This window comes from Dasypus novemcinctus, chromosome 27 (genome assembly GCF_030445035.2).
Source record: "Dasypus novemcinctus isolate mDasNov1 chromosome 27, mDasNov1.1.hap2, whole genome shotgun sequence".
Taxonomy (NCBI): Eukaryota; Metazoa; Chordata; class Mammalia; order Cingulata; family Dasypodidae; genus Dasypus; species Dasypus novemcinctus.
The window spans coordinates 12849521-12876205 of NC_080699.1; the positions used below are offsets into that span (position 1 = coordinate 12849521).

Sequence of the window (26685 nt, forward strand, 5' to 3'; positions counted from 1 at the left end):
AGGAAGAGAAGCGAAGCATGGAGAAATTTAGCAAGACAAATGGTAAAAGGCCCATCCTAAGTTCCAGAAGGAAAGGCTGCCAATTGAGAAAGGCTGCCTATGGGAGGAAAGAAAGCAGTCATTCCCTCCAACGCCACATCTCCGCAATATACTTGTGTCTTCTAACACTGATCTGCATAGTCTAAGGAGCAGATTTTATTATTAAAGTGTTGCTTTTACTTCTGGTGGAAGAAGTGGCCGACACTCAGTGGTTGCAGTATTTTGCAGGGCTACCTCCATCTAATCACCACAGGGGTGAGTATATAAGCAGAGAGCCGAAACCAGAAGTTCTTTCCAGTTTACAAAGAAACACGACCCAAGGTCTCTGTTAGGAATTATTAAATGAGATAATGTGACAATGTTCCTAAAAATGTTTCTGTTAAAAACTAAAAACCAATGGCATCAGAAATACATTATTTTTGCAAGGTTTGTGCCAGGCCGATTATGTCTAACACATTAAACTACCTATGCAGGAAGTTCAGCTTGAAATCTTGAGGCCAACAAAACTGGCACAGCAATTACTGTAGCAAAATTGCAAAACCATGTTTATGTCATGGTGGCACATGCCACCATCTTTAATTTGCTTTTCAACACTTCAAATCTAAAGAAAAATAAACTGTTTCTAAACAGAAAACGATCCAGACTTCAAGGAAACCATACTCTCCTCAGTGTTGATGAGACACTGTCAAACATTTTTCATACTACTTGTCACATACAAGCAAGTATCCTAAATACATTCTAAAAGAGTATCGAACTAAGTAAAACGAGATCTTAGAACAATTCTTATAATTCATAGAACTAGAAATAATGTGCATTGGGGATAAAAAAAGAGAAGTTCATCCCAATCACACTGGAAGGCAGCAAGGAGTTGTGGAAAGAACACAGTGTTTGGATTCACCCTGAGCTGGGTTTGAATCTTGCCTTTGCCACTTGTTAATTGACAAGAGATTAACAACAAGTTAATCTCTCTCAAAGTATCAGCCTCAGCTGAAAGGAAAATGAACATATTAACTTCCTAGGACTGATATAAAGATTACTATGTGAATATTCAATAGTAATAACAGAAACTTATGCAGATCTTGTTATACACCATGCTGTTCTAAATGCATTATATAAATTCACTTATTTAATCTTCCTAACAACTCTAGGAGGTATGCAATAATATTATCCTCATTTTATAAATGAGAAATCTGAGGTTCGGAAAGGTTAGGTTAACTCACTCAAATTCATAGAGCTGGTAGGGAGCTGAGCTGGGTTCCCAACCCACACAATCTGGCTCTAACCTTTGCCCTAAACCACTACATTATCTACCATTTTTAAATGAGTTCCCCTTCCAACCACCTTAACTCCAATTCATCTTATTAAAAGACTAAAAATATTGATGCTTACTGAAAGAGAAAAGTTCATCAGTTACCCAGTTACAATGATAAGAACTATATTGGCAGAATTTATTTATCGCTATTCATCCTAATTCTTCAATAAAAATGGCAATTGGTTATTTGCACCAACTAGTTCTCCAAGATGCAAAATATATTAAACATACTCTAATTCATAAACAATTATGTGATTTAGGATTATTCTAAGAAAACCCACAAGGTGCCCATAGTCTTAACCCGAAGTAAGTCTAACTAATTCTTTATAGTTTTATTGCTGATTAAAAGTCTCCTAAATGCACATTCCACATGACCATAAAACCAAAAGTATGTACAAATTATCCCATAAGCAACAAATTATTACATATAAAAATAAACAAGAACAATAAAAAGCTTCCTAACAAGCCAAAATGCTGGGATCTGTGGCACTTTATAGAAGGCTCTGATTTCACAGTATTTTAGAATCCCTGATACCAAGGAAACTTTGTGAGGAATGAGCTCCAAAGGCCATTGCCTCCATCCTCCTCTCTAAGACTTGCCCAACAAAATAATCTCATAACATTCCTCTGATTCAGACCTTAAAGGTGTTAAGTTTGGGGAGAAGATAAAGCACTATTCTGACAGAAGATCTTTAAAGCAAAGAGAACTTTGATGAATCTGTACTTTTACAATTAGTGTCCTTCCTTGTTGTTTTGAAAGAAATTACACTTACCAACAGCATTATAAAACTATGTTTTGTGCAATGATTCATAAATAACCAATGCTTATTAAAACAACAAGCCTTGGTTTGCAATACTTCATTAATAAATGACCTATCCATAACTCTTCTTTCTGTTGGATCTCTGTCCTACTGTGGGTCAACTCTTCCCTACAGCACCATCTTGGAATTCTTGAATCTCTACAACTGAAATACCCACAACCCCATAATAGCATTAAAACACATTTATACCAAAATAGTCATAAACTTGGTTTATGTTAAATTGTATTATGGCAAAGGAGGCTATGTCCTTTGCCATCCTTCTCCCTTAATTCTCCCTCCCCATTCTCTATCTCCCTACACCCAACGCTACGTAAATCCAAGTCAAGGGACAACATGGAAACCTTTCAGCAGCAAACTGCGCAGACCCTTTATTTAATGTGGGTGCTACGCCATACCATTCAACCATTTCAATTTCCAAGAAAACATTAAGCGCCATGCCTTCTAGGAGTATAAACACATTTTTATCACTTAATTGGAGCTAAAACTGGGCTTTGCAGAGTATGTCTAAGAAAGGTTTACATTTTTCAGACAACTAAAATTAGATCATTTCGGTATGCAAAAGACATTATGCACCAAATAAAGCAATTAATTTAATACTAAAAGCCTCCAGCAGGGAGGGCATTGTTCACAACTATCTTTCTTTATAGAGTCTTTTCCCAGAGCTTTAAGGGCCCTTTTTAAAGAGCATGGTGCCATTCCACGCTATCACAGTGAATGCCAGAGCACCAAAATGAGGCAAATAGTTGACAAGGAGCAGACTGTACTCAATAACTCCAATTTATAAACGAGGAGACAGAAAATAGAAACAACTGGTTTCTAAGACAACGAAAGAGAAATTGCAAAAATGTTCACATGAGGTAACAGTTCTCTCCCATTACTCCATGGACATGAACCACTGCCTGCATTTGCAGGAGTCCTGTGGAGGAGACAAGTGAACAAATGCATGGCAGAACCCTAATTGGTCATCAGAAGCTCATTTGCTCCCTTGCTTTAGGTCCCCATTTTTTTATCCATGCCAAATGCTGAGCTCAGACTTCAACCTGAAGAGCCAGTAAGTAATAAAACTATCTAGAATTTATACTAAGTGGATAGAGATAGTCATTTTGGAAGGAGAAATACTTGGTACTCTGATAAAATTTTCTAACCCATGGCCTCAAGTAATTTTTGATGGTGGGTAAGGAATAAATAACATACAGATGAGTGAACAAACAAATTTGTAGTCTCTACTACAACTTTCTAACAGGTTAAGAAGGTAGGAGAAATATCTAGTCCTCAATCCCAATCCCTTCTATTCTAATGCACTCCCCAAATGTGATAAGTATAAATCACAGAGTTGGAAAATTGGTTTCAAGTCTCCACAAAGAACATTCCTAGGTACCAAAATTTCTCCTAATCTGCTTAAAATTCTATTTACCCACCCCCAAAAAAAGTCTTCCTTTCTTCTCTGGTATTTTTTCTGACCATTGAGTTAACACTTGCAATCTCATAAATGATTGCACAAGAGGATTTAAATGTAATTTCCAAAAAAACAGAGGATGAAACCTAAACAAGTCAAGATTAGACATAGCTCAGTGGCTTGTTAAAAATAAATTTTTCATTAACTATGACCAGTAGAGCTCCTATCTTTGTCCTCAGAGAGTCTATATTTCAAGAGTTATAAAAGGACATTATTCAAAAGAGAACAGCTACCTCTTGAGCACATAGTCATCTGTTGGATCCATGGTAGCATATGGTCAAGAGGTAGCAGGACTTTTGTTTCATTCTTCAGAAATTTAAATTTTAGAAGATTGCCTTTTTTAAATCCTGAGAACAACTCATCCTTACCTAGAGAAAAAAAAATTCAAACTTAATATCTCTTTTCTAGAAAAACTTGAAGTTAAGGAAATCCAAAGCCAGTTTTACAGCCACTGTAGTGGTTTGAGTCTTTTGTGGACCCCAGAAAATTATGTTCTGAAGCTAATTCATTCCTCCGGTGTAAACCTATTGTAGGTGGCATCTTTTGATTAGACTCAGTTAAGGGACCTTCCTTTTGATTAGATCACTTCAGTAGGGAATGATCCAGGGTGGGTCTTAAGCCCCTTATAGGAGTTCTTTATAAACTGGAGTAATACAAAGAGAAAAGCCACAGAGACACACCAGAGCTGGTGAGCAATGCCCGGAAGCACAGAGGAAAGGCCCTGGGAGCCAGAAGCTGAAATCCATGGAACACAGAAGTTGAGAGGCCACTTTAGCCAGAATCTAAAAGCAACAAAACCCAGAGGAGAGGGGAGAGAAAAGGGGACACAGCTACGTGCCTAATCATCACAGCTGCAGCTCGGGGAAAAAGTGTCTTCTGATGATGCTTTGATTTGGACACTTTCACGGCCTCAAAACTGTAGGCTCACGAGTTAGTAAATCCCCACTGGAAGAGCCAACCCATTTCTGGTATATTGCTTGGGCAGCCTTTAGCAAACTGAACTAGCCACCTTCTGAAGTATAAGCATTTAACTTAAAAACACTCCATAACGTGATTGAGTAGTGCACTGCCTGCTGCTCTTTGACTTATTACTTAATCTGCATCTCATGACACCTTTTGAAGGGCAGCTAAGCTGTGCTAGGCCAGCAGTGACACTGGGTGCTCACCACATCCAATTGCCTGACCCAGGTTTCTTCTCTCCACAGGGACCATGCACCCTCATTTATCAGTCATAGCTCAGATGGCGCTAGCTCTCCTTACAGTCACTATTTTGAACCCCCCTCACTCCCTCTAACTCAGTGATCCTGAAGGTGGGAGTGTAAGAAGAGGAGGTATGAGGGGCAGGGAAACTTTAGAAACTGGACGAGTATATAGCAGCTTTTTCAAATTATTATACATTCCTCCCCCAAAATTCTAATGCATCCTTCTTAGTTGGGCATCACCTCAGCCCATGCCTTGAAAATCACAATGTGTAAAATGAAAAATGTTAATGATGGGAGAGTCTTTGAAAATACAAAATCAAAAACCCGTAAACAGCTCTTGAGTAATGCTCCAGCCACATTATCCCTTTATATTCCACCCTCGTCTCCAATAATATGCTTTATTTGGGTAGTAGTATACCCCTGACATTGAATTGAGATTGAGGTAAATGAATCTTTGGCCTTTCTTTCACTGTCTATGGCTGTTTTGCATGTTTTTTTAGGCAAACCATTGACATCCGCGTGCCTCCCCTCAAAGGTCCCATGTCCTCATTCCAATATTTTATGTCTATTGAAGTTATTTAGGGTGTAAATGTATTCACAGGGTAGCTGAAGTCCCAGCTTGAGTGTAAAAGCCAGCCCCACCACTGGGAGTCACACATGATTAGAAAATCTGGGAGATGCATAGGTTGAGGCTACCGCGAGCCTGTTTGCAGGAGGGACTCAGATACCTCTAGGGAGAATACTTAGCCTAAAGGGAAAGAAAGGCAAGCAAACCAGCTTGTCCCACTAACAGAGCCCACTCTCTACTTTCAGACTGAGAGAGCAGTGACTCTGAGTTTTATAAGGAGACTGTCACTAGGATATCTTGTTTCCAACCCCCTCAGCATCCCATGGGTTCCTGTCTAAGTATTAAGGAAAAAGGAAGATTCCAGAAAGAACTGAAGGAGGTAATTTTCACTAAAAACCTCTGATATATGTTAGGGAGGAAAGTTCCTATTTATCTACTTTGCGTATAATATAGTGTAGAGTTCACCTACCAGGGACTCCAAATAGTAGCGCTCCATTTTGGTGAATTTAAGGCTGCGTAATTCAGTGCATAGCAGTGCCCCTGGGTCATGCTGGCAGCATCCAGAGATGCTCTGTCATACACACCAACATCCCCAGGAAGACAGATGACCTCAGAGAGGGATGGTCACTCTGAGTACAGGTGGGACCCTCCAGCCCCAACCAAGGCCTCCTAGAAATAATCAAGTATGACTTTGAGAGGAAAGGAACCCACAAGCTCAGCTAAGGGTAAGAGCCAGAGGTGTAAGGATTACACAAGGACAACAGGACTCACATAACAATAGCTAGAAAAGTTTCCCCAAAATGTATTATAATGTTTTTCAATCTTCAAGTGAATAGCCTGCATATAATTTCCACACTAACTTCTTCAGGAGGGATAGAATTAAGTCATTTGAAGGTACCATATTCTCCAATCCTCTCTTTAGTAGAAAATGAAACATTTACACCTTTACTTTCCCCTCTCCCGCCATTCATCCTCTCTCAACCAAATAAATATATATTTAATATACCGAGTATATTAGCAGTACACTGAAGAATTCCTGAGACATCTTCAATCTCCTCTTTGTTGGAATGATCTGCATAGGAGCATCTGTTAGATATATTGTGGAAATTCTTTTCTGCATCCCTGTAACTAAGAAGGAGACAAAATTAGTGCATGAAGAGATTTTTTTAAACACCTTACAAATGCATACATACACACAAGCACAAGCACCCACCGTCTGCTTTCAACGTAATCCCATTTAAAAATAAGTGATGAGGGATCCATGAGCTTGAACTGAAACTCAAGAAAACATTCTTATGGGGACGTGTTGGTGTGGGTGTGGCACATTTATTAAATAATACACAGTATAGTGGAGACTTAGTAAGGGGTCCATGGTTTTCACCTGACTGGCAAAGGGGTCCGTGGAACAGAGAAGGTTAAGAAGCCCTGCTTTAAGACATAATTTCTGGCGTAACCCACTATTAACACCGGCATCAGTAGTACAGACCTGCAGCAGGAGGCAATCGTTAATGAGAAAACTCTGCGTGGAGGAAATGAATGAGGATCACAAAGAATGGATCTGTTAGCCAGTGGATCCCTATTTGGGTGTTTCACCACTGTAGGCAATGTGTTCCTACAAGGACATTGCCTAGGAAAAAAAGGAATGGTTCTAAGGTGGCATATTTGCCGTGTTGAAAGTAAATACCTTAACCTCCATCATGGACAGTCGAGAAGAGACCAGTATGGTGTACGGATAACAAATCAAGCGTCTGAAGGCTGACAGAGATAAACGTGAATCATGGTCTTACGATTTGCCATCTGTGAGACCCTGGGCAAGTGCCCCACGCTCTGTCTCAAGTTCCTCCCTAGTGAAGTGGGGATACTGCCCAGAGCCCTTGTGGGGACTGAAGGGCACAATGCCCGGGTAATGGAACAATGGCTGGCTCTTTCCCAGTTGCCTCTGAATGAGGGCTAAGCACCAAAACTGAAGATAAGGGCCAAATGTTCCTATATTCTAAAAGAGGAGGAGCCTACAGCAGCAGCCTCGCTGCAGAACTTGAAAGGTGACTCAACAGCCCCTGCCAATCCGCAGAGCAGGAAAGCTTCCAAAGAAAATCCTCAGACGAGAGAGTAATTGTTCCAGGAAGAGACTTGTACATTTTCCCCTATGAGAAAAGGAGTAAAGGGGAGGGCTCCCTGCACCAGCCAAGTCCCTAGGAGAGGGGTCCCCCTGCCCCCACCGGTAGAGACTGGGGTCTGGCGTCTCATTCCTCAGGGAACGTGTGCATAGGCAGTGGATTTCCAGATCTCCCGTCTTCCTTCCTGCCTGACCCAACACGCCAGAAGAGGAGTGAAGCCCCAACACACCCGTTCCACACTGCACTCCAAGTTTCTCAGGCCATGGCCTGGCCCAGGCAGATGGAAGGACTTAATAGTTAGACTGGATATTTTAACTGGTCTGGAGATTGAAGATTTAAATTGGTCTGGAGTAGATTTTACAATCCCTAAAAGTACTGGGAAAACACAGCAATCTACCTAAGCTGGTATCAAAGCATGTTAGAAATGACTGGAGAGTTAAAAAAAAAAATGGTTTCATGTTTGTACACCTCACTGAGATCAGACTCCAATAAACCACTTAGGCAAAAACATTCACTACTGTTTCTAGCATGCAGAAATCGCTCAATAAGAGGTAGTATAAAGATCACAGACATTAACCACTGATAAATACAGGGTTACAGGTTATATAACCACTACCATTTTTATCAGAGTGATCTTGAACAAAATATGTTTCTCTCTCAGCTTCAATTTCCTCTTCTGTCAAATGAGCTTAATACAGTGATCTTATGAAATAGATGATTAAGATTAAATGAGGTAACAGATGTAAAATGCCTCAAACAAAGTAAGCAATCAACAGAGCTTCCTTTTAAAATGTTGCTTTTATTCAATAAGATAGCTACTTAGTCTAACTCTTTTTAGATGAAATAATTTACAGTCACAAATCCTGACCATGAACACAGAAGTGATGTCATTAAGGTTTGTTTCTCAGAATAATCAGCATTCGCCAACTCCTAATTTCACTTCTAATTTCTACAGAAATTATTCTGGCTTAATTCCTCTTCAAGTATCAAAAGAAAAAAAGAACAGTGCCTCTATGAAATATGAATGTGTTCATGTTGTCTTAAGGTGTTAACTCAGTGGTTGGAGACCCAAACAATAACCAAAGAATATTAAATTCCTATCCTGAGGAATCCTGCTATATTCTCTAATAGAGTGGCAAGAATCTCTAGAATATATAGGCAGTGCCTCATAAAAGAAAAAAGTCCAATATACCAAGCCCTCAATATTGTTAGTACTTAGGAACCTTATTCTTATAAAATTGAAACAGTCTAATAATACCTACTGTCTAAGAGTTATCTCCTGAAAACCTCCATTTTACTCAAACGCAGCCTCTCTCTAAGCCAAACTCAGCAAATCAGCTCACTACCTTTCCCAGTGTGGGACATGACTCCCGAGAATGAGCCTCCCTGGCACCAATGGATTAATAACAACTGCCAACCAGCAATGCATTTGGAAAAAGACCTTGGCCAAAAGGGGGAAACATTAAATACAAAAAAAGTTTGTATGACTAAGAGATTTCAAAGTGAGTCAGGAGTTACACTTAGGCACATCTCAGGTGGATATCACTAACTGTCACTGTAAACAAAGCCTCAAACTGGGGTGCTCATGAGGGCTCTAGAGACATCCAGACATGATAGCCAAGGCACACATTTCAGGAAATTAGCACCCCATCAGTGGGCCTTACCTTGGAATATATGAGAACCTATCTCTCCAATGTAACCCTACACATGATTCTTCTGCCCCTATTATTTGAACTTATAATTAGCACTATACCCATTAAATATGTCCCAGAGACGTAAATCTCCCCACTGTTCACATCAGTTGAGCCCTGAATCTCAGCACAATTGCAGCCAACATCTACTCTCCAGTTCATTGGACTTTCCCAGGACAACTAACAAAACAATGACAATGGACAACCCCCATCCCAAAAAGCAAAGAGTATCCACAACTACAAGCAAAACAGTTTCTTCCATCTTCCCCATAAGATCTAAGCCCCCTCTCAATCTGAAGTGGAGTGGGCATCACCGTCCCAAAGCCCTCAGGATTGAGGAATGAACAAACATAAGGGTGAAAGGCAACCATGGATCAAAGTAGACTAATTATTATTGTAGTAAAAGAAGAATTTGTAACATTAATATAAAAATAGTGGTTTCCAGAGGTTCTGAGGGAAGGGGACGGGAAGAATAGGTGGAACACAGAGCATTTTTGGAGCACTATAATGTTCTGCCTGATATTACAATGACAGATACAGGCCATTATATGTTTTGTCAAAACCTATAAAATTGTACAGTGCAAAGTGTAAATCCTAATGTAAACCATAGACCTTGGTTAGTAGCAATGCTTCAGTATTTGTTCATCAATTTTGTAACAAATGTACCACACTCATGTAAGATGTTATTCATAGGGGGAAATATGGGAGAGGGTGGGGTGGGGTATATGGGAATCCTCTATACTTACTAGGTAACTTTTCTGTAATATAAAACTTCTTTTAAAATATGGTTTATTAAATGAAAAAAAAGTTGTTAGAGAAAAAGAAAAAGAGAACAGAAGGTTGGCTATATAAACAAACATAGGCTCCACAGCAATAATAGGAGTAATAAACTTTAATTTTAGATGATAAAGGAAATGGTACCCCTGACTAACATGAGATTGTTAGCAGTCCTACAACAACGCTTATTCTGGCAAAAAGGGAAAAATGAATGGCATGATTCTGAGTATGGCTTTCCTTATACTTTAGTGTTTAAAATATTTAATGAATGAACACTCATTCATTAAAAATCAATCTCAGAAAGATTAGCATGTGTTTTCTTATGATGGTTTAAAGAAATCTCTGCTTTGCCTACACTGCCATAGAAATTCAATTTTGTGAGCTATAGAACAGTAGAGTCAAGTAGTAAGAACAGGCATGAAAGCAGCTAGTCCAAGCAAATTAGAGGTAGAGATTTAGGTTAAAAAATCCAAAGCAGTATCTTCAAAAAAATACAATTAAAAAAATTGATGGGGGTGGGGGGTGGGAAGCGGGGTATATGGGAACCTCTCATGCTTTTTTTTTTTTTTTAAGATTTTTTCATTTTATTTCTGCCCCCGCCCCCTCACCCCAGTTGTCTGGTCTCTGTGTCTATTTGCTGCATCTTCTTCTTTGTCCGCTTCTGTTGTTGTCAGTGGCACGGGAATCTGTGTTTCTTTTTGTTGCGTCATCTTGTTGTGTCAGCTCTCTGTGTGTGCGGCACCATTTCTGGACAGGCTGCACTTTCTTTTGCGCTGGGCGGCTCTCCTTACAGGGCGTACTCCTTGAATGTGGGACTCCCCAATGCGGGGACACCCCTGCGTGGCAGGGCACTCCTTGTGCGCATCAGCACTGCACATGGGCCAGCTCCACACGGGTTAAGGAGGCCCGGGGTCTGAACAGTGGACCTCCCATGTGGTAGACGGACACCCTAACCACTGGGCCAAGTCCGCTTCCCTCTCAAGCTTTTTAATGTAACGTTTTGTGTGATCTATTAACTTTGAAAAAAGATAATTTTAAAAAATTATTTTTAATGTTATAAATAAAATCTGCTCTGGAAAAAAAAAACAAAAGCAAAAGTAATTCTCTGTAAGAAGAAAGCAACAGCTGGAAAATGAACTAGGCATGTTTAGCTCCAAACGTAAAACAACTGATTCTAGAATTCTAAAGGTCCAAGGAGGAAAAAGAAAGGCTACAGCAAGGAAAGGAAAGGAAAAGACAATCTACAAAAGTGGAAACACAAAAGAGTCAGATACTAGTGGTAATAATAATTCAATAAACATACATGGCCTTTTTATAACAGGCACTATACTACATACTTTATATGATTATTGGTTGGCACATTATTAGCATCAATATTTCATTTCAATTTCACCCTAACTCCAATATTATTCCCATTTAAAACTGAAAATAAAAATTGACACTCACAAAGGTGAAAGAACCTGCCTAAAGTTATTCAATAGAACCTGACTTTAAGCCTAATAAGTCTGGCAAGTCTACCTCCAAAGCACACCCTCTCAGTCCACTGCTCCATATGACACACAAAGAGAGATGGGCACAAAGCAACGGCAAGAATTACATCAGAAAATGTGTGCACATGAGCCAGATTTCCCTCCATCCTGAGTGCATTTCTGTTCCTCGGGTGCACCCTGCCTGTCTCCTACTTCCCTCTTCTGCTTCTCAATGTTCTCTCCACCTCACACTTCCCAGAAGGCAGTGTGTTCCCTACACACTTGAGTTAAGCAAGGACTAAAATAAAGGTGCTCACTCAGGGCCCCCTTACTTGTTTGAGGCTAGGAGAAAAGGACCGTGTTATGTGAACAAGAAGTATCCAAGTAAGTACGTGTGTGCAGAGTTTATATAGCAACCAAAACTTCCCAAAAAGCCAATCTCACACACAGAGGCAGAACATTAAGCATAAACAGACAGTCTTGTTAAAAATTCAGTATAATTTACACTATAAAGGAAAGGGTCCTGGATACTAGCATTCAAATCCATAATGAACCCTGGAGATTACTGCAATCCCTCATTCTATATCCCCTACCCAAGTATAATTTTCTCTTCTAATACTATGCTCCCAAAAATCTGTGTACATACCTCAACGGTACTAAGAACTGGGCACTTAGCAAGGCACAACAATATGGAAATAAACAAGAAAAACAAGCAGATAAGAAAATAAATAATTTCAGTTACTGATAATTACTAGGAAAAAAATAATAGAGCATAATATAATAGTGACTGGGGTTAGGGATCAGGATGGGGGTGGAGGGCTACTTCAGATAGGGTGGTCAGGAAGGACGTCCCGAAGAGAAGACATTTGAACAGAGACTTCAATGTATAGAAAGAATAAGCCATGCAAACATCGGGGCAAACATTCCAGAAAAATGGAAGAGGATTTACAAAGACCCTAAGGCTACAGATGCTTGTTATGGTTGAGAAGCCAACAGAAGGCTGGAATGGCTGGAGTAGAGTAAGAAAGGGGTTGTGGAGGAGAACGGAATCCAAGAGGCAAAAGCCTCATCCTAAAAGCGTTCAAGTTCATCTTGTCTTGGAAGCCACTGGGCGGTGTGAAGCAGAGATCTCCAAGTGTTCTCCCTGGGCCAGCAGCATCAGCGCACCTGGGACCTAGTCAGAAATGCACAGTCTTGATCCAGAAACTCTAGGGCAAAGCCCAGAATTCTGTATGGAAATCAACCTGCCAGGTGATTCTGATTCCCAATAACATCTGGGACCCACTGGTTCACAACCTAAATTTTCATCACTTTGCTGGGGTGAAACCAAATATTGGGGGACAGGAATAGAAGTCATAAAACTAGTTCAGAATCTCTAGGTAAGAGAGAATGGTGACAGTGGAGATGAGAAAATGACATCACAATGCATTAATAAATTATTTTAGCACTCATTTTCCCAACTTTAGTGATCTCTATGAAGCAAATGAATGAGTGAATGAATAAATTTAAAGATAAAACCCCTGAGGTACAGAGAGGCTCTCTAACTCCCTAACAGGAGGCTTCACGAGCCACTTCCTCCCAGTGCTTCCATTTGTGTGATCCTTGGAACAGCTACTCCCTGTGCTGAAGTCTAAGCCTTGGGAGACTAAAAAAGCCTCAGACAGTCCATCTGGGGGCTGGTGCGAGAATTCTTTGAGGAGCAGAACTACATAATCCTGGAGCTCTGACAAACAAAGCAGATTAAAATGCAGAGTTTTAAAGAGGAAAGGGAGGGTGGAAAGATCCAGATTTGGAGGCTGAATTAAGAAATTAAGAAGAGGGAAGCAGACTTGGCCCAGTGGTTAGGGCATCCTTTTACCACATGGGAGGTCCACGGTTCAAACCCCGGGCCTCCTTGACCCGTGTGGAGCTGGCCCATGCACAGTGCTGATGCGCACAAGGAGTGCCATGCCACGCAGGGGTGATCCCCATGTAGGGGAGCCCCATGCACAAGGAGTGCACCCCGTAAGGAGAGCCACCCAGCACGAAAGAAAGTGCAGCCTGCCCAGGAATGGCGCCGCACACACGGAGAGCTGACACAACAAGATGACACAACGAAAAGAAACACAGATTCCCGTGCCGCTGACAACAACAGAAGCGGACAAAGAAGAAGACACAGCAAATAGATACAGAGAACAGACAACCGGGACGGGGGGGGAGGAGAAAAAGAAATAAATACATAAATCTTAAAAAAAAAAAAAAAAGAAATTAAGAAGAAAGGGGATTGGCCATATTCCCTGTTCCCCATCCTACTTTATCATGCCCACTCAAGGCACCCTAAAGCCAAATTACTTTAAGACAAGCCTTCGGCAAAACCCAATTTCAGAGACTGGGAAAAGCAGCCTCTTACCCTGCCCACCACCTAAAATTATGTAAAAGACTATTTGCCAGCACTTACTCTCAATTGCCCAAAATCCCTTTAATAATAAGAAATATGCATTCTTTTTCACAGAGATACAAAGCCTTCAGTCATATTATCTTAGGGGGAACAAATCATAGCTGTGAAGATATTTGAGTCCAAGCCTTAGTGTTACTAAATGATTTGCTTGCTCCGTATTTGCAAAGAGAAGACACAGCAAAAGATGGAGTCTAAAAGGCAAAAGACGGAGTTGGGCAGGGAAGCTGCCACTGAGGGGAAGAGGAAGAACGGGAGTCAGAAAAGATAAAACATACAATGCTGTTGCCCTACAGCCCTTCCTGTCCTCACAAGCATGAGTACAAATAAAAACAGGGAGCAAAGGTGCCCTGTCAAGCCCTCAGAATCCCTCTACCTGGAACTAGTAGGACATTGAGACACCTCAGTTTTGGAATCGCAGTCCCCCTCTCTCTCTGTCCTGCATCTGCAACAAAGAGCAACAGGAAAGGTCCGTTTAGGAAATGAACAGAGTCATCGCTCACTGTCTGCATAAACAGAGTGAAGAGGAGAGGTGAGTCAGTTATTCAGTAAATGAGAACCCTGTCTTATTAATGGAAAAAAGAGTTGTCTGCTGATTAGGGTGATAGAGTTTGGTTACCTATTTTGATCACATTTTACGATTTCTACTCCAATTTGCCTTAAGGACAGAGTCTAGTTCATAGATGAAAATGTCACCAGTCATCTCTTGATTTCACAACAGAGGGGACTTTCATAATTCCAGAATATGATTTAAATTTGACTACTGGTATTGTCATAAAAATGTTACCAATAATAATATTAACAATAACAAGCATAAGAAGAAGAAAACAGGTTTGAGGTGCTTACCACATACCAGGAACTGTTCTGAATGCTTTACACATACTGATTAATTTAATCCAAACACATACTTTGAAAACAGCAAACCCAATGGAGTGATTAAATCTTATTTTTAAATGTGTGGGCAGAGATTAATTTGACATTCTTTATCTCTATCAGGAGAAACCACTTAAAATCACTATTGGCCTCAAACTAAAAGCCATCTCAGGAGACTAAATAATATGTTTTCCTAGTACTGCACCCACGAGGACTGCTATGACAAAGTTTCAAAGCAATTCCCTTTGAAATAACAATTAACATCATCATCAAGCACTTAAAAGTACATGCCATTATACAGTGATTATTTTTCCATTAAGTTCTCTTCCCTTCTTTCTTTGTGAAAAATCACATCATACCCTAATAAACAAAATATAGTCTTAATTTCCATGGCAATGACTATTAACTATAAATTTTAAATAATTCCTGGGCACTTTTCAAAAAGTACCAGCATTTGACTCTTGACTGCACAAAGTTCTTTAACTTTGAAAAGATAAATTACTGTAGCATAAAGAGAATATGAACAAGGTGAATTAAAGATATATGTTGCCTCTATTTAAAAGGCTAGATTGCATGAGAAAGTAAACTTAGGCCTCTGTATTTGCAATTGCTTTCTGACATAGACAATTACACCTTTTTTATTTGAATCAACCATGTGCCAATCAAAGGTATACCTTACATTCATAGGGAGCTGTATGTTTACAAAATTCTATCACTGAAATTTTTTCATTTAATCATGACATCTACTCCTTTATTAAGTCATTTTATCATCATTCCTTTTATACAAAGATAAAATTACTTATCAAAAGCCCTTTATGCTGGTAAGGCCCTGGATTCCTATCTTTTGACCTTATCTGCTTACTCCACACCATATGTCAAATACTCTTTAGAGAAATGGGAGATAATAAAGCACAATATGTAACATGTGACCCTAGCGAAACCACATACCTCTCATTGAACTTTTTCATTTGTAGCAATTTTGCTTAAACTTTACTTAAAGATTCTAAAATCCAGTTCAAAGAGCCTCTCCCTTCGAACCAAGCCTAACTGCATTACAAAGGCAAAATTATGAGATTCAGTGCTAGACTAAGAGGGTAAGAACAGAAAGGAAAAAAAAAGGAAAAGCAACCCCAAAAGGGAGTTTCATTTAAAAGGATTAAACACATAAATGCTCCCCAGTGTAACAGAGTTAAACTCCTTTATAGGTTCTCTACACATGGCTTCTGCCTCTTTTACTTGAACCTATAATTAGGAATATACTTGTTAAACATATATCCCAGAAACTTAAATCTTTGGTCTGTCCTTGCGCCAGTTGAGCCCTGAATTTCAGCAGAGTTGCAGTACCTACTCTCCAGTTCACTGGACTCACCCAAGACAGCTAACAAAGAAATGATGATAAACAACAACCATCCCAAGGAACAGAGAGTATCTGCAACTGCAAGCAAGACAGTGCCATCCATCAGCCCCATGGGATGGAAGCACCTCTCAATTAGAAGCAGAGTGGGCACGACCATCCGCAAATCCTCAAGATTGAGGAATGAACAATGGACTAAAGTAGACTTATTATTATTCTACTATAGACTTATTGTTATTCTAGCAATGGAAGAACTCATCATTGGCATAAAGGCAGTGGCCACCAGAGGTTCTGCAGGACAGGAGAGGGAAGGATAAGGTGTAATATGGGAGGCATTTTCAAGACATTGGAGTTGTCCTGCATGGCACTGCAGTGACAGATACAAACCACTGTATATTTTGTCATACCCTACAAAATTGTGCAGGACACAGTGTAAACTACAATGTAAATAATGGTTACTAGCAGTGCTTCAGTATGTGTTCATCAATTGTAACAAATGTACCACATTAATGAAGGATATTGTTAATATGGGAAAGTGTGGGAGGGTGAGGGAGTGAGGCATTTGGGAATCCCCTATATTTTTTAAGTAACATTTATGTAATCTAAAGCTCCTTTGAAAATTAAAAAAAAAAAAAAGGATTAAACAAAATAAGACAAATAACTCCAGGGGCTCTCAGTCCACCCTCCCATATGCTATGTGAATGTAGCCACTGAGACACATAACATTGGTCTAGATGGCAGAAAACCACATGCCCACCAGCTCTGTTGAAGCAATTACTTTTAATTTGCCCCCAATAATGACCAAGATCCATTTTTACTTACCCAATCACTTGATGCTCATAATACTGCAGGGTCCTCTTGAGAGTTTGCTGGATCGTTTTAGGCTACAGGGTAATAATAATAATAAACACATTATCAGCAAATCAGTGTCAGGCCCATTTTGAACATTACAGTCAGACACATACTTCTGATTTATCTCCTAAGAGTTTTCACTTTACAATATTAACCCATTTTGCATCTTGCTGTGTAATTTCCCCACAGGAAATAATATGAGGCACTCAGACATTACCGAGAATTTCCCAGTTTCAAGTTTGATAGTAGGATTTTGTAGCCATATCTTTTCCAAATCTTTTGTACCAACTATTAAATTCAGTAAAAACACTCATTGGGTGACTGCAACAACCCTAGGCGTTGGGTGGGGCGGTGCAAGGCCAGGAGAGATGGATGTATTAGAGGGATCACGTGGATCCCAGTTCTTCCTTTCCAGTGTATGTAATGATCAACCGAAAGGAAATGCCACATCTTAGTACTTTCTTTTATGTTTAACAATACTTTCAAGGCTGGTCCAGCAAACAGCAATAAACTGAGTTAAAATAGTCAACGTTATCTTAAGAGATATTTGTAAACAAGACGATCTTTCTTTTTTCCTTTAACTTCTCGGAGGGGACTAATGCAGAGGCGCAGGCAGATGGGAAGCAGAGGCGCAGGCAGATGGGAAGCAGGTGATGCAGGATCCCACAGCCCTCACTTCCAGCAGTCGCTCAAAGAGCATCCCTGCCCCAAAGAATTTCAAGCAAGGGTTCTGGGACCAACTAGATGGGCCACAGGTACCTTGGGCAAGAAAGGGGAGACAGGGTGTCTGAGGCAAACACTCAAGCAGCTTACGGCCAAATTTAGTAATCCTCTCCTTCTCATGACAGCTCAAGACAGAATTTCTGAATTCCAGATCAGGAACTAGGTAAATTATTCTTAGCCTTATCAGGCAGCAGAACATGAAGTGGAATTTCAGATCTAGGGAGCCATGAAAGGATTCTACAAGGTAGACTTTATTAACAAGTTATGATAAGAAGAACCAAATTCTCAACAGCAAGAGTGAATTTTAAAAATAATAAAAACTCTAATCAAGTAAGTTGGAAAGAAGCAATCAAAGGTTTAGCAGATCATGGATCCATTATAGCCGAGGATGAATTTGGGGGTGGGGAGGGGTGAGGCAGAATTATAGCTTGGTAATCTTGTGGGCTGCTGCTAAGTAGCTATATGAAACTAGATAAGACATGTACCCTTTAAAATGATAATATAGAGACAGGGCCTAGCACAGTGGGAGTAGCTAAGATGCAAGTAATGAGTATCAGTTATTTCCCTTCACTAATCCTTCAAAGTGACAGTCTTAAAAATATAGATTTTAAAGGAGTCTACAGAGGTTTATTTGACTCATTCTTTGTCAACGTTCACTTGAACTTCCTCCATCTCCACTTTCTTATGAAAACATCCAAGATTAGATATTAACAATCTCCTTCAAAGCCTTAACATCCTCCTTGCTGGGAAATGGTGATCTGAGAACTGGCAATAAGCATAAGCGGCTTAAATTAAATCAAGGGCATCCACTAAAATCAACCCTATACTACCACTTAGCGCAACCACTGAGCAAATCCAAGGCCTCTGGCATATTATTCACTTTAGCCAAGCCTACCCAGAAATTAATTTGGGGGGGAATCAGCCTCCAAGGTCCAGAGGAAGGGGTGCAGTGCCTCTTCTTTCAGCAGCTGTTTTCCATTTACACCAGTTTAAAATGGTAAGCACAAGACCTTGAACTGCCACAGTAGTTTCTACTCATTGGGATAACTGCAAAGTAAATGGAATGCACCTGGGAAAGAAAGAGTCCTCCTTAAACCAAAAAGCAATGGAACCCTTGACTGATCTGGTAAGAAGGAAGCAGACACAGTGATCCTAGCACATGGGAAAGGCTTGCTTCAATATACCCAGGGCCACCCCACACCAATCATTATCAGTCACTGGCTCAAAACCCCTGGGACATGGGCCTCTTGAACTGGCTTGGCAGTTTCTGAGCCAAGATAACTTTCCCTTTGGCAACGTGCCCCAAAAGCAGTGACTATCCACAGAGGGATTATCCTTGCAATAACCTCTAGTCACAAACAAGGAACAGAAAGCAGGAACTAGAGTGCACAGGGCCAGCTAAGACCAAACGACCTCTTTCGTACAGAAGGACATTTTCCCCCTGTACCAGGAATGTCCCAGGCATTGGAAAGCACATGTTTGTGAAAAGAGTTAAGCCTTTTCAAGAGCTTGTGTGAAGCAATTACTTCGACTCCCAGCAGGAGTCAAATTTATAGTTTCCAAATAGATTAAAAGGAAAATGTTCTCTGGGCACGTTCAACAGAGCTTCGAGCTTATAAAGCATTAATATACTTCCTAGTGCTCGCCAAAGCCTCTGGGCACAGGCTGGCATCCTAAGCCATGGCCACAGCAGCTGACTACGGAGTGTCTCTTGATCTTCTGCAAGCCAAGGTTGACTTCAAGGCAGACCCGACCCCTCAGAACAACTTATCACAGTGGACTCCCTCCAGCTTCTTCAGAATTGGCCCAGTGCTACAACCCGCAGCCTCATCTGTGAGAGGCATCTTCACACAATCTGCAAGTCTCTCTGAACTGAACATAAGGCATGAGGTGAAGACCTACAAACGGGCCCAAGCCTTCTGTAGGGATAACTTCTACGTAGGGGGTATTAAGGTTCGTTTCTTTCACAAAACTTTGCAAAGTGCTCACGTATGCCAATGATGCAAGAAGGCAGGAGAGATTGGTGGGAACAGCAAGCCTTTCTCTCCTCTTTATGAATTCAGCCCAATAACTGCACCCTCTCGACAGGACCCACCAACCTTCTGCAGGCCAAGAGCTCATTCCTTTTAGCTGCATGTGACCGTTTCTTCAACAAAGAGGTTAGAGAGATGTTTTAGAAATGAGGCTGTGAGGTCAAATTGAGTTCAAAATCCAGTTCTGTGATTCATTAGGGCAATTTACTTAAACTCCCTGAAACAAATTTCCTTATCTATATATGATGTTTATGGGAATTATTGAGATGACTAATGCAAAGTCTCTGGTACACAGGAGATATGTAATAAATGATAGTTATGACTATAGTAGGCCGAAAAACATGATTTCTAACCTCAAGACTTTCATAATCTAGTGGAGAGGCACAAGGTGCAGGTTTGAAAACCCATCCCACAAGTGTAATATTTGAGATCCTTAACACCCAAAAAAATCAATAGCACTACCACTTCTAATCATAAGACGACAGTGCCAACTCTAGTAGTCAGAGGAAAACAGAGGAAAATGGCAGCCGAATCTGTAAGTATTTCCAATGAAACGTTCAGATCAGTCCAGAGAGATGGCAAAACAAGCAGAATTCTCAAAATTAAGACTGAGGATTGTTATTGTGTCCCAAAAAGATATGTTGAAGCCCTAACCCCTAGTACTTGAGAATGTGACCTTATTTGGGGAAAGGATCAGTGCATATGGAATTAGTTAGATTAAGGTGAGGTCAATGGGAAGCCGGTGTGGCTCTAGTGGTCAAGTGCCAGCTTCCCACATATAAGGTTCCAGATTCAATTCCCGGCACCGGCACATCAAAAAAAAAAAAAAAAAAAAGAAAGTCAGTAAGGTCACACTGGGGTGAGGTGGGCCCTTAAACTAATGTGGCTGGTCTCCTTATAAGAAGAGGAGATGACACATAGAGAACACCACAGAAACTGTAGAAAGAGCCAAATGAAAACAAGCTCAGGGTGAAGCCTCTACACCAAGGAACACCAAGTATTGCCAGCAAACACCAGAAGCTACAAGGGTCAAGGAAGGAGGCGCCACCTAGGTTTCCGGGGCAACGTGGACCTGCTGGCCTCCAAAACTGTGAGGCAATAAATTTCTGCTGTTTGAAGCCATCCAGTCTGTGGTACCTTGTTACAGCAGCCTGGAAACCACAAAAGGAATAGACCTAAAGCCAGGTCTCCAAGGAGGAAGTCCACTGAAATACAGTCGCCAAGAGCAGGCTTCTGGCATGATACTTGGCTACTAACAAGAGGTAAACCATGAATCCCCTTCCTAGGACACAAAATAATGTCCAGCAGGAGAGCTGGGTGGTCCAAGGACTTCACAGCCAAATGCTGGAGGGTCTGAGAGGCAGGATAGGGCAGGAGACAAACTCCACTGCTCCTTCCACAAAGAGAAAACCAAAGGGGCCTGTGATTTGTTTTCTCTGCCTCCCCCACATGAAGATACAGATGATAGCCCGTGATTGTCCCCACTCAGCATAAAGAAGAAAGACGGCTGAAGGAGGCAGCGCCATCAGGGTCCTGGCCGGCGCTGGCGTGGGCTCACGCAGAAGGCACCCGAAGCTGCCCCCGAGGGCTGACAAGAAGCCGCCTTCATCTCTCGTCTCATTAAGGGCTCACTCTCTTTAGCTAAGCCGTGAGTGACCCCACAGGCCAGATGTTCTGCTCAGGAAAGGTCATGAGATCCAAAGAGCCAGCCACGAAGCAGTCCCAGCAGGGCCGGGGAGGCGAGCCCTGAGGCGGGGCGGAAACGGCTCCCAGCGGCCGGTCCTGCCGGCACAGCCAGGCCCGCCGGGCTCCCACACGGCCCCGCCCTGACACCCCCGCCAGGGGGCGCGCGGATCCGGGCGGCGGCCGGAAGTCGAGACCTGCGAGCCGGAAACGGCGGGAAGAAGAGACGTGCGAGCGCGCAGCAGGCAAAGCATACGTTCCCCTCGGAGTTAGAGAGAGGAGGAAGCGGAGGGTGAGGGAGGTGCGGCGAGTACCCCCAGATCCCACAGCGGTCAGGGGATAGGTCCCCGGAAGCCAGGCCGGGCTTCGGGCGTGCTCTCTCTCCACCAGCTGCCCGGGAAGGTCTATCCCACCTGTAACACGCTGTGGGTCTGTCTGCTTGTTACACCTAGTACTCTGCCATGCAGAAAACATAAAAATTCAACCTCATTTCAGCTTGGCGTCACATACCCACGAGCTACGATTACTGGAAACAATAGGCCTGTCTTTAAAGAAACACCCGTCAATAGTTAATTACTTAACTATGAGGAAATCATCAATGTCAGAAACTGAATGATATGGATAAATAATTACTAATGCTTTAAAGGCAATGATTTTCACCTCTGCACATTAAAATTACCTGGGGAGCTTTTAAAACTATATTAATGTCTGAGATGTAACTCCAAAGTTTCCCATTCAGAGGAGGTACAGGGCCCAGTTCCTTCTAATGCGTAGCCAGGGTTGAAAACCTTGCATTTAAGGTATAAACTCGATGACAAAGACCTATACTCTACAACCCTTACCTAAATAAGCCAACATGTTTGATATTCAAATATCAAGAGAAGTAAACTTCCGAGAAATGTTCACACACACCTGCGACATTCAAACATAGTCCCGTTTATTAGCTGTCACTAATGGCTTATAATCAAACATAAATGTGTTAGCTAAACAAAGAGTTGCATGGCTTGGATGGAGCATAGATACAGGATTGGATTTTAATTCTGAGTAATTCACTCCCCCACACATAAATCAGCATTCAGTTTGGTGCAGACGTGCACACAGTACAGCAGGTACTGTTACTGCTCTATGCCAGGCGCTGCTCTAAGACCTTTATGGATATATTTACTCCTCTGATAGTCACATCAACATTATAAGGTAGGTTTTATTCTTTTCCTCATTGTACAGATGAGAAAACAGACACTTAGAAAGTTTAAACTGCCCTATGTCACCAGGCTGGAAAGGGGCAAAGCCAGGACCAAAACCCAGGAAATCCGGCTCTGACTTCTGACCTATCCAGCTGCCCATAATATTTAATGCTTTGCATTTGGTGGAGCCCTTCACACTTCACTTTGTTAATGCATCTTATCCCAATTAATCCTGCCACCAATCCTTTGAAACGGGGCTAATGTTTTTATCACCATTTGACTGAAAAGGTGCCAGAGTTAGAGAGATTAGATGATCAGCCCAAGGCCACAGGGCTAAGAAGTAAAGAAGTTCTCTTTTTCCATCGCTTACCCTTGGAAACTGTCTTCAATAAGAAAGCATTGTCTGGATGTGTGTGTTTTAACAACAACACAAAATTAAAGCATTACATGCATGCAACGTTATTGAATGTTTCTTTTTTGTTCTTGTTAGTTTTTTAAATTTTTGTCTTTCTTTTAAAGATACATAGATCACAAAAAATGTTACATCAAAAATATGAGGTTCCCATATACCCCACCCCACCTCACTCCTCCCATATCAACAACCTCTTTCATCATTGTGGCACATTCATTGCATTTGGTGAATACATTTTGGAGCATTGCTGCACCACATTGATTATAGTTTACATTGTAGTTTACACTCTCCCCCAGTCCATTCAGTGGGTTATGGCAGGATATATAATGTCCAACATCTGTCCCTTCAGTATCATTCAGGACAACTCCAAGTCCCGAAAATGCCCAACATCACACCTCTTCTTCCCTCTCCCTGCCCTCAGCAACTCCCATGGCCACTGTCTCCACATCAATGATACAACTTCTTCCATTGCTAGAGTCACAAAAGTTCTATAGTAGAATACCAGTAAGTCCACTCTAATCCATACTCTAATCCTCCATCCTGTGGAACCTGGGGATATCTACTACACCTCTAAATCGAGAAGGGGCTTAGATCCCACATGGCTGATGGATGTGATTCTCTTGTTTGCAGTTGTTGGCACTCTCAGATTCCTGGTGTGGTGGTTGAATGCTCCTTGAGGACACTTAGTGTTCTTTAAACCGAACCTGTATCAACAAGGAAGGCCACAGATAAAGTCGTGAACTATGTCTTGTCTTGGGTGCACTCCCACTTTCCATTCCTGGGCATTTTCTCCTCCTCTGGCTTACCTCTCCCTGGCATCTTGGCCCACAGTGTTTTCAAGCTCCCTTCTGATAGGCCAAATCCCTACCACCATCATCTAAACACCCAAACAGGGCTCCACGATCACTCCCTGCATAGTCTCTTTCCTTTCCTCATCAAAATTTCAAATCCCCTTGGCACTAAGATCCCAGGAGGTCTTCAGGAGGAATCCTACTTCCATTCCCCCAAAACTTGAATCTTCACAAAGGTATGGTAAGAATGAGCCATACATGTTTACACGATGGTCCTGGATTTCCCGTGGCAGAATTTTCATAGATACGCTTGTCAGTGAAAGACAAACTGAAAGGCAAGGAAATCTTCACTTCCTCTCCCAGTCACAATACCAAGATATCTACTTTCCCTACAATATAATATCAGTTTGCTTTTCAGGACAAGATATACCAAATTCCATAATGTAAAGGGATCAAAACTATAAGGTTAGGTATCCTGTCTTTATGGCCAGGCCAACAGACATTAATGGATCCAATTACATGACATTATCAATAAAACCAGTCAAAATAATGCCACTTGAAACAACTAGTTTAACTACTTCTGAAAGAGAAGTAAGTGTAGTAATCAATTTTGCTAAACATCCAGAGATGATATTCATTTTCCCAGCCTCTGAATAAACTTACTACATTTAAACCAAAAAAAAAAAAAAAAAAAGACTACAAATTAAATATAGAGCTTTGAGTCAGGACCTCTGTATTTCAAGCCCAGCTGTTGTAGTGACCTTTTTAATAAAATTAGTCAAAATCTTTTCACCTGGGAGTTAAGAACCTTGGGAAAGAAATGCCTCCATTTTCCCATCTGAAAAAGCAGTTCTCAGGGTCATTTTGAAGAATTACATTTGCAAAGTTAAGTACTTGGAAATACAAGGCCAGAGCAAAGTGGTGAACAAACCACTACCTCTGGCTAGTCATAACTTTTTAGAAGGATGGCAACTCTTCAGGAAGGATGGAAAGCCATTTCAAGAGAACCACACCAGGAAGGGGCTAAACAAAATGGTGTTCCAGATGATCAATTACAAAAAGTAAAAATGCTAACTGTGTTAAAATTTTAAAAAAAGAAGCTAGATATGCACTATAATAGAGCTAGAGTTCTACCAGCAGTGGTGAAACCATCTGTTCGATTTTACCCAATCCCCCCTTTATTCTCAATAAGGTGATGCATTTGAGTGATCTGATACGACCTTACAGTGAGGGCTGACACTCTGCTAGATGACACATAAATGGATTCTGAATGACAACCTTGGCCTTATTAGAAATATATTCTACTTAGCAATGCCCAGTGGTTATTATCATTGTGATTAATTGTAACTAAATATGCTTAACAATATAATTCTAAGCATTTTCCTATTTGTTGCTTTGTTCTAATGGCTCTCCAAAAATAGTCATTGGATTTCAATCTAAGACCTAATACCATCAATACTAATTTAAATTTCAAACATGCACTCCCAGAACTGAAATAGATTCAGTTATTTGGTTCCTCTCCTACCTTCAGGAAGGAGCACACTTAAGTCATCCAAGAAATTTCTGTTGTTTTCAAAGAACTCCAAAGAATAACACCAGCTTCAGTTTGTATAACACTTCACAGTTTACAAATCACTTTCTTTTTCTCCATCTCATTAGATATTCACCACCACCTCTCAAGACTCAGATATAATTATCCACATTTGACAGATGAAAAAACTGAGAGTCAAAGAGGTTACAGAATTTGGCCCACTACACAGCTGTACAAGGCGCCAACGAAACACGGGCTTAGGTCTCCTGCTCTGCCACAGGCCGCAGCCCCTTCCAGAAAGTCTTTTCACTGTGGGGACTATTGGGAAATTCTCCCGTGCATCTAACTCAAATTCCTTATTTCCTTTTGTCTTTAATGTGGCAATGAAAACAATGTAACATCATTTTTCCAAAATTTGTAAATGTTGCTGCTGTTATTTAAAGAACTCTGGTATGATCATTACCTTTTCCTAATAGGGAGAATTTCTAAGAGCTAAATGCTTCACTGGTCACCATCTTGGCCAATTTGGCTCAGTCTGAATTAAAATATTCACAGTGAGACGAGATGGCCCTGCCTCTAGACCGCTTCCCAGGAAAATGGACCATGCTGCGTCGCAAACCTTTGGGAGAACGTGGCTCCGCTTCAGAGCTCCTAAACCACACTGATGGGATAGATCTGATGGTGTACAAGGTGAAATAAGAGTAAGCTTTCTGATTAAACATTGCAGTGCCCTGCATGCTGACTGCCAAATATTGCGTTCAACGTATTCCATGCATCAAGCATCGATGCTCACAAGAATCCTGTAAGAAAGGAGTAATTGTCCCAATTTTATAGATGTGAAAACCAAAATTTAGAGAAGTTAAGTAACCTGCCCCAAGTCCAAGTCACATAGTAATAAATACCTGAGTCAGAAATGTCTGCCTCCAAAACCCAAGCTTTGAACCTGCTCCTCGAAACTGGAATACCTTGTTCAGTCTTTGTAAGGCAGAGAAGGTTACAGCTGAAGGGCAGACTGTTTACTGTGTGATTTCGGATGAAGCATTTACTTTTCAGAATCTCAGTTTCCTGACTATTTCTCAGGAATGTTGTGAGGTCAAAATGAAATAAAATTTTAAAGCTACATGCAAATATGTGTTATATGCTTGCTCTGGTGCATAACTCTCTTGAAGAGAAGATAATCAAAAACTTGTTACATTGTACTAAACTGACCATGTCTAACATCTTGGACTATTCGAGGATGCCTCATAGTTCAAATGACACCAACTAGTAGATGCTGTAAAGTCCATTTATACCTTTCAACTCACTAGATACCAAAGACCCTCATGTCAGGAAATCATTTCTAACCTTTTAAAATACCTTTGCA

General features: G+C 41.0%; 1 protein-coding gene across 1 annotated transcript in view; it reads right to left on the reverse strand.

Annotated features, from left to right (window-relative positions):
- Positions 1-26685, reverse strand: part of GUCY1A2 (guanylate cyclase 1 soluble subunit alpha 2) — a 332065-nt gene that overhangs the window by 286389 nt on the left and 18991 nt on the right. The window contains exons 2-3 of the mRNA XM_004470863.4: positions 16936-16997; positions 6405-6526 (exon numbers count right to left, since the gene is read on the reverse strand). Coding sequence (XP_004470920.2) covers positions 6405-6526; positions 16936-16997 — 184 coding nt within the window. The remainder of the gene's footprint in view (positions 1-6404; positions 6527-16935; positions 16998-26685) is intronic.